We start from the raw sequence: 9,259 nt of genomic DNA on the forward strand, positions 1-9,259 counted from the left end.
TCAAATTGTATGGATTTAGCATTAACTTTGGTGGGGGTGGAGCCGCGGTGGGGGTGGAGGGGTGGGGGTGGGGGTGGGGTTAACGCTCAACCCCTTAGCACTGCTCTAAGATCGCTCATGCATCTCAGCCCAGGTGATGAGAAAGACACAAAAGATACGGAACAGCGACCCTGAAAATGAATGACTGAGAATGTCATGAAGCATACATGTACATATATATATATCTGTACACACACATACACACACATACATACATGATTATTAAGACGATTTCTTGGTACGATCAGAAGAAAATAGATTATAACGAATCTTCAGTGTTAACATCACAAAAATAATCTTTATTATTGTTTTTTTTTCTTTTCTCATGAGCAATGAATAGATTCTCGCACTACTAAAATATATATATATACATATAAATCTTTTTAAAATATAGTATTTAATTTAAAGCTAACAATATAATCAATTAAACAGAAAACAATCCCAAACAAACCCCGCTAAATATGAGTAAAATGGTGAAAACATAATAGCAACAGATGTAAAACATGCACAAGTATGACAAACACAAGCAACTGGTCATCATCATGAACACGTGAACATACAGGAATAAACTTATAAACTTGTGCAAACAGAATGATGCTTAATCAATCAAACATATTCTGCATACACACATACACAGGGGGAGGTGGGTGGGTGGGGTAGGGAACAACCCCAAAGGCCCAACAGAGAAATACAGACGATTTCATTGGTCACCACAACAGCCAATCAGGTGTCGTTTAACCAAAAGCTGTCGCCATGTCGGCCCAGATAGGCTGGCCAGCGTTGCTGGTCAAAGGGCAGCACACGTGCACACCGCTTGTCAGTCGTGGTGTTGGTCACTTGAGAGCACGTGCATTTCAGCCGTAACCTGCACGCACCAACGACCAAGAACACTTCAGTCCTTGGGTTTGAATCTTGTTCGGCCATGGAGGACAAAAGAAAAATAACAGAAGGTGGGCATCCTCCTTCTTCTTCTTCTTCTTTCCGTCACATGACCAACATCGATTTGCCGATGACTCTGTCGTGGTTCATTCATGCTGGGTATTTTCGTGTCTCCATAACCCACCGAACACTGACATGGGTTACAGGATCTTTAACGTGCGTATTTGATCTTCTGCGTGCGTATACTCACGAAGGGGGTTCAGGCACTAGCAGGTCTGCACATAATTATGTTGACCTGAGAGATTGGAAAAATCTCCACCCTTTACCCACCAGGCGCCGTTACTGTGATTCGAACCTGGGACCGTCAGGTTGAAAGTCCAACGCGTAAACCACACGGCCATTGGGCCCGTCAATATCGTTGGTATTGTGCACACACACACACACACACACACACACACACACACACACACACACACACACACACACACACACACACACAAACCCCCCAAAAAACCCAAACCAAACCAAACGAAACAAACCAATAAAACCAAAAACCTGCAACGAAAAGCAAACAACAATTAAAACACGTATCACCAAACTGGTTGGCACATCAACAACAGAAGCAACAGGTAAATAAACGACCAAGGTGTCTTGTAACGATCTTTCCCATGTTCATCAAATGTCGATCACATTAAAAACACACTCTCCTCATTCAACAAATTACAAGAATAAAAAAAAACAAAAAAAAACGACGACAACAACAATCACCTGGTCCATGGTGAAAAAGATCACAGATGTTGATGGGGACTCACACACCCCTTCCCACACCTCACCGGTAGACAGTCACCTGACTGACTAACTGACCTGTAAACAGTCACCTGGCTGGCTGACTCACCTGTAAACAGTCACCTGGCTGACTAACTGACCTGTAAACAGTCACCTGGCTGGCTGACTCACCTGTAAACAGTCACCTGGCTGACACCTGTAACCAATCACCCGACTGACACCTGTAAACAGTCACCTGACTGACACCTGTAAACAGTCACCTGACTGTCACCTGTAAACAGTCACCTGACTGACACCTGTAAACAGTCACCTGACTGCACTCACCTGTAAACAGTCACCTGACTGACACCTGTAAACAGTCACCCGACTGACACCTGTAAACAGTCACCTGGCTGGCTGACTCACCTGTAAACAGTCACCTGACTCACCTGTAAACAGTCACCTGACTGCACTCACCTGTAAACAGTCACCTGACTGACACCTGTAAACAGTCACCTGACTGACTCACCTGTAAACAGTCACCCGACTGACACCTGTAAACAGTCACCTGGCTGGCTGACTCACCTGTAAACAATCATCTGACTCACCTGTAAATGTCACCTGACTGACACCTGTAAACAGTCACCTGGCTGGCTGACTCACCTGTAAAAAGTCACCTGACGTACTGACTCCCCTGTAAACAGTCACCTGACTCACCTGTAAACAATCACCTGACTCACCTGCAAACAGTCACCTGACTGACTCACCTGTAAACAGTCACCCGGCCGGCTGACTCACCTGTAGACGGTCATCTGCCCCATGTGGACGTTGAAGGGGTCATAGGTGTTGAGCGACTCGTACACGCCTTTCTCGCTCAGCTGGTGCTGGCTCTGTCTCAGGCACACGTCGATCACCTCGTGCCCGTATGCGTCATGATCCATCCCATAGTACTCGTCTGGAAAGCGGAACTATCATAGAGTGGAGTGTTGGCCTAGAGCCTCTGCCCTGTTGGTATGATAAACACGAGAGTTGGCCTATTGCTATGACCCTGTATGATAAATACGCGTCCTGGCCTATTGCCATCACCCTGTAAGTATGATAAACATGAGTGTTGGCCTATTGCTATCACCTTGTAAGTATGATAAACATGAGGGTTGGCCTATTGCTATCACCCTGTAAGTATGATAAACATGAGAGTTGGCCTATTGCTATCACCCTGTAAGTATGATAAACATGAGGGTTGGCCTATTGCTATCACCCTGTAAGTATGATAAGCATGAGGGTTGGCCTGTTGCTATCACCCTGTAAGTATGATAAATACGAGAGTTGGCCTATTGCTATCACCCTGTAAGTATGATAAACACGAAAATTGGCCTATTGCTACCACCTTGTAAGTATGATAAACATGAGGGTTGGCCTATTGCTATCATCTTGTAAGTATGATAAACACGAGTGTTGGCCTATTGCTATCACCCTGTAAGTATGATAAACATGAGGGTTGGCCTATTGCTATCACCCTGTAAGTATGATAAACATGAGGGTTGGCCTATTGCTATCACCCTGTAAGTATGATAAACACGAGAGCTGGCCTATTGCTACCCCCCTGTAAGTATGATAAACATGAGTGCTTGCCTATTGCTATCACCCTGTAAGTATGATAAACACACAAGTGTTGGCCTATAGCAACCGCCCAGTATGACAGTCAGCAGTGTCTGACTATGACCATCAGAACAGCCAGAGGAGGCAAACTGCTGTCCCAACTTAATTTTATCTAGGCTGGAATTTGATTTTTGTAGACAGCGTCTTGCCCAAGTTACATCCCCACTCTCTCAGCCAAGAGGGTTTTAGGACAGACAGTCGGCGTTGGGATGGTGGTTCCCAAAGGCCAGCTAGCTACCAAGGCTGCAGCACTAAGAGCCAGTGCAATTTTTGTCTCCTAGTTTGAGAGTCAGAATCCTTCACAGAAGACTGAGCTGTAAATGACTACCCATTACATCGGAGAAAGCATTGATCGTACAGCGCTCACTATGCTGTTGTTACAGCCCTGTTAGAATGAGTATAATGAAGACGAGTGTTGGCCTATTGTTACCGCCCTGTCAGTGTAATGAAGACGAGTGTTGGCCTATTGTTACCACCCTCTCAGTGTAATGAAGACGAGTGTTGGCCTATTGTTACCGCCCTGTGAGTGTAATGAAGACGAGTGTTGGCCTATTGTTACCGCCCTGTGAGTGTAATGAAGACGAGAGTTGGCTTATTGTTACCACCCTGTCAGTGTAATGAAGACGAGTGTTGGCCTATTGTTACTGCCCTGTGAGTGTAATGAAGATGAATGTTGGCCTGTGAGTGTAATGAAGATGAGTGTTGGCCTGTCAGTGTAATGAAGATGAGTGTTGGCCTATTGTTACCGCCCTGTGAGTGTAATGAAGACGAGTGTTGGCCTATTGTTACCGCCCTGTCAGTGTAATGAAGATGAGTGTTGGCCTATTGTTACCGCCCTGTCAGTGTAATGAAGACGAGTGTTGGCCTATTGTTACTGCCCTGTCAGTGTAATGAAGACGAGTGTTGGCTTATTATTACCGCCCTGTCAGTGTAATGAAGACGAGTGTTGGCCTATTATTACCACCCTCTCAGTGTAATGAAGACGAATGTTGGCCTATTATTACCGCCCTGTCAGTGTAATGAAGACGAGTGTTGGCCTATTATTACCGCCCTGTGAGTGTAATGAAGACGAGTGTTGGCTTATTATTACCACCCTGTCAGTGTAATGAAGACGAGTGTTGGCTTATTGTTACCGCCCTGTGAGTGTAATGAAGATAAGTGTTGGCCTATTATTACCACCCTGTGAGTGTAATGAAGATAAGTGTTGGCCTATGTTACCGCCCTGTGAGTGTAATACAGACGAGTGTTGGCCTATGTTACCGCCCTGTGAGTGTAATACAGACGAGTGTTGGCCTATTGTTACCGCCCTGTGAGTGTAATACAGACGAGTGTTGGCCTATTGTTACCGCCCTGTGAGTGTAATACAGACGAGTGTTGGCCTATTGTTACCGCCCTGTGAGTGTAATACAGACGAGTGTTGGCCTATGTTACCGCCCTGTGAGTGTAATACAGACGAGTGTTGGCCTATTGTTACTGCCCTGTGAGTGTAATGAAGATGAGTGTTGGCCCAGAGCTAAACCATATACACTTGCAGACAGAAGATAAAGATAGAGAAAAGAGAAGCCCGAATTTTACAGAGAAAAATTCGTTGTAACAAAAATAATACACAATACAACAACAACAACAACAACAACAACAACCATCACAAGAACGACACAACCACAACAACAACCAAAACACAAACAAAACAAGAACGGCAACAACACAAACACAATCACAACCACAACACAACCGCAACAAGAACGACAACAGCATCACAACCACAACCACCACAACAACACAAACACAACAACAACAACACAAACACAACATTAAGAACGACAACACAACAACAACGACAACAACACAAACACAAGAACAACACCGCAAACACCACAAGAACAACAACAACAACACAGCCACCACCACAAGAACAACAACCACAACCACCACCACAAGAACAACCACCACAACCACCACCACAAGAACAACACCACAGCCACCACCACAAGAACAACAACCACCACAACAACCACAAACAACAAACAACCACAACCAAACAAACACCAGCACTCACTTTTGGGGTCGAACCTCTGCCTCTCCTGGGCCATCAGGCGGTCGATACAGCGCTGGTCCCTTGGCAGGATGGCGCGCGTCCTGGCCGGGAAGAACCAGTAGGTGGCGAAGACCAGGTCCAGGGAGTGGGCGCGGTGGGGGTGGCCCTCGGGCAGGGAGGAGGGGGCCAGGGTCCCCGTGGACAGCAGCCGCTGCAGCCCGTTGTCGTCATGGGGCCCCACGTGGCGACGGTGGCGGTCCCTCCTGCGTGTTCTTCCTCCCTGCTCTGTCCTGCTCTCTTCTTCCTCCTCTTCCTCCTCCTCCTCTGCTTCTTCTTCTTCTTCTTCCCTCTTGCTCCTCTTGCTGTTGCTGTTGCTCCTCCTCCTCCTCCTCCTCTTCTTCCTCTTCATGAAGTTCATCTTGGAGAGTTGGGTGTTCTTCCGTTTGCTGCTGTTGCTGCTGGTGGTTGTGGTTGTGGTTGTGGTGGTTGTGGTTGCGGTGGTGGGTTTGGGTTTTGTCCCTCCGTTTTCTGTTTTCGTTTTTGTCCCTTGCTGGGTGGAGGAGGTGGTGGTGGTGGTGGTGGTGGTGGAGGTGGTGGGTTTTTTGTCATGGGTTGTGTGTGTGGCGACAGAGGCTTGGCCGTTCCTGGCACTTTCGCTTTCACCACTCTGATCACCACCACCACCACCACCACCACCATCATCATCACCACTATCCCAGCTTCCCCCTCCCCCTCCCCCTCCGCTCTTCTCTGCTCTTCCGCTCGTCAGCACTTTCTGGATGGCCTCCCGCAGCTCCGACCCTGACCCTGACCTTGACCTTGACCTTGAGTCTCCACCACCACCACCACCACCACCACGACTACCGTGGTTCTGGATGAAGAAACTGTGGAGGAGGCCGGAGAGACCCCTTCCACCGCTGCCGTCCGACTCCGCCTCCTGCTCCGCCTCCTGCACGTCGCCGTGGTAGTTCCTCTTCTGGAAGTAGTTCTTGTACGGCTGGTACCCACCTCCATCCGCTGGGTACCCGGCCGGGCTGGGCAGCCGGTACCTGTCGCCGGAGGAGTAGTACCCCGGGTACTCGGGCCCCTGGCTCAGGCTGTACGGGCCGTAGGGGGCGCCCTGACCTCCCAGGTCGCCGGGGCGGTAGGCGGAGCTGTCGTCCGCGTCCTTCAGGCCGTAGGAAGAGGAAGAAGAGGAGGAGGAGGAGGAGGAGGGGATATCGAAGGGGTAGAGACTGTACTTGTCGTCGTAGGGTCTGCGGGCCTGCTGCTGCTGCTGCGTCGTCAGTGGGAGGGGCCGGGATCGGGAGGGTGGGGGTCTTCTCTGGGGATTGGGGGAGGGGTTCTGGTGGATGAGGTGGAGGTGGTGGTCAAGGGGGCGGCCTCCGTTCAGCGCGAGTGACGGCCCTTTCTTCCCCACTGGGTACACTTCCGAGTCGTCGCCGTCGTCGTTGTCGTCGTTGTTGGCGTCGCCGCCCCTCGCTCTTCCTCGAGGGGGCTGTGGCCGGAGGAAGTCTGCTCCCTGCTCGGGACTGGCCGACAGCTGTGCCAGCGCCAGGTTTCTCTGGAAAGAGATTTGATTGGTTGATTGGTTGATTGACTGGTTGATTGATTGATGCTCCAGATCAAGGTTTCGTTGGAAAGAGAGTGGTTGGTTGATTGTTTGATTAATTGACTGGCTGATGTGGTTGATTGATTGATGCTCCAGATCAAGTTTTCTCTGGAAAGAGACTTCACTAGTTGGTTGATTGGTTGGTTGATTGATGCTCCCGATCAAGGTTTCTCTGGAAAGAGATTTGATTGATTGGTTGGTTGGTTGATTAATTGATTGATTGATTGATGCTCCAGATCAAGGTTTCGCTGGAAAGAGGTTTTACTGGATGGTTAGTTGGTTGATTGATTGGTTGGTTGATTGGTTGATTAATTGATTGATTGATGCTCCAGATCCAGGTTGATCTGGGAGAGATTTGATTGGTTGGTTGATTAATTGATTGATTGATGCTCCAGAACTGGAATTCTCTGGAAAGAGATTTCATTGGTTGATTGATGCTCTAGAAACAGGTTTCTCTGAGAAGATATTTGACTGGTTGATTAATTGGTTGGTGATTGATTGATTGGTTGACTGATGTCTTGAAGAGATTTGATTGGATAATTGGTTGACTGACTGACATACACAATCTCACACAGACAGATGCACACACTCACACACACACACACACACACACACACACACACACACACACACACACACACACACACAGACACACACACACAGACACACACACACACACACACACACACACAAACGAGTCACACATACAGACACACACACAGACACACACACACACACACACACACACACACACACAGAGACAAACCGTGTCACTGACTAGCTCGTGCTTCATCTCCACCCCCCTTCCCCCTCCCCCTCATAGGTGCTAGCCAACAGGCCTTAAATCAGAACTCCAGCCCATCTTATTGTCCGTCTGTCCCCCTGCACTCATCCACCCGGGACAACCTGACCTGTCAGGTGCTAGCCAACAGGCCTTAAATCAGAACTCCAGCCCATCTTATTGTCCGTCTGTCCCCCTGCACTCATCCACCCGGGACAACCTGACCTGTCAGGTGCTAGCCAACAGGTCTTAAATCAGAACTCCAGCCCATCTTATTGTCCGTCTGTCCCCCTGCACTCATCCACCCGGGACAACCTGACCTGTCAGGTGCTTAGCCAATAGGTTTTCATCAAGGTGAAACTTCACCTCTACCTCCTTCTTCTTCTCAATACTTCACCCCCCCCCCCCCCCCCCCCCCCCCCCCCCCCCCCCCCATGCCTTCCATCCCCTCTTGAGCAACTTGACCTTCAAGGTGCTAATAGAAAGGGCTTTGATTAATCAGAACTCCAGCACACCTTGTTGTTCCTCTCTCCATCTACCCCCCCCCCCCCCCCCCCCATCAACAGATCTTTAATCTAGACTCCACCCCATCTCGCTGTTCCTCTCCAATCTAACCAGAACATCTCGACATATAACATGCTAGCCAACAGGCCTATAATCTAGACTCCAGCCCACCTCGCTGTTCCTCTCCAATCTACCCTTTCACTCATCCACCCTGAATGACTTGACCTTCAAGGTGCTAGCCAACAGGCCTTTAATCTAGACTCCACCCTACCTTGCTGTTCCTCTCCAATCTAACCCCCCATCCACCCCGAACAACTCGACCTATAACATGCTAGCCAGCAGATCTTTAATCTAGACTCCAGCCCACCTCGCTGTTCCTCTCCAATCTAACCCCCCATCCACCCCGAACAACTCGACCTATAACATGCTAGCCAGCAGATCTTTAATCTAGACTCCAGCCCACCTCGCTGTTCCTCTCCAATCTACCCTTTCACCCATCCACCCTGAATGACTTGACCTTCAAGGTGCTAGCCAACAGGCCTTATCAAGACTCCACCCCACCTCGCTGTTCCTCTCCAATCTACCCTTTCACCCATCCACGCTGAATGACTTGACCTTCAAGGTGCTAGCCAACAGGCTTTTAATCTAGACTCCACCCCACCTCGCTGTTCCTCTCCAATCTACCCTTTCACTCATCCACCCTGAATGACTTGACCTTCAAGGTGCTAGCCAACAGGCCTATAATCTAGACTCCAGCCCACCTCGCTGTTCCTCTCCAATCTACCCTTTCACCCATCCACCCTGAATGACTTGACCTTCAAGGTGCTAGCCAACAGGCTTTTAATCTAGACTCCACCCCACCTCGCTGTTCCTCTCCAATCTAACCCCCCATCCACCCTGAACATCTCGACCTATAACATGGTAGCCAGCAGGTCTTTAATCTAGACTCCAGCCCACCTCACTGTTCCTCTCCATCTCCTCCTTC

At 49.0% G+C, this 9,259-nt stretch overlaps 1 protein-coding gene across 1 annotated transcript in view; it reads right to left on the bottom strand.

The window, feature by feature from the left end:
* Positions 1-499: 499 nt before the first annotated feature.
* LOC143291388 (uncharacterized) overlaps positions 500-9,259 on the bottom strand; it is a 30,978-nt gene continuing 22,218 nt past the window's right edge. Inside the window, exons 10-14 of the mRNA XM_076601228.1 lie at positions 9,232-9,259; positions 6,150-6,941; positions 5,399-5,930; positions 2,482-2,638; positions 500-904 (exon numbers count right to left, since the gene is read on the bottom strand). The exon at positions 9,232-9,259 is cut by the window's right edge and continues 85 nt beyond it. Of these exons, the coding sequence (XP_076457343.1) occupies positions 763-904; positions 2,482-2,638; positions 5,399-5,930; positions 6,150-6,941; positions 9,232-9,259 (1,651 nt within the window). The 3' untranslated portion in view covers positions 500-762. The remainder of the gene's footprint in view (positions 905-2,481; positions 2,639-5,398; positions 5,931-6,149; positions 6,942-9,231) is intronic.

Source organism: Babylonia areolata, chromosome 17, assembly GCF_041734735.1.
Source record: "Babylonia areolata isolate BAREFJ2019XMU chromosome 17, ASM4173473v1, whole genome shotgun sequence".
Lineage (NCBI taxonomy): Eukaryota > Metazoa > Mollusca > Gastropoda > Neogastropoda > Buccinidae > Babylonia > Babylonia areolata.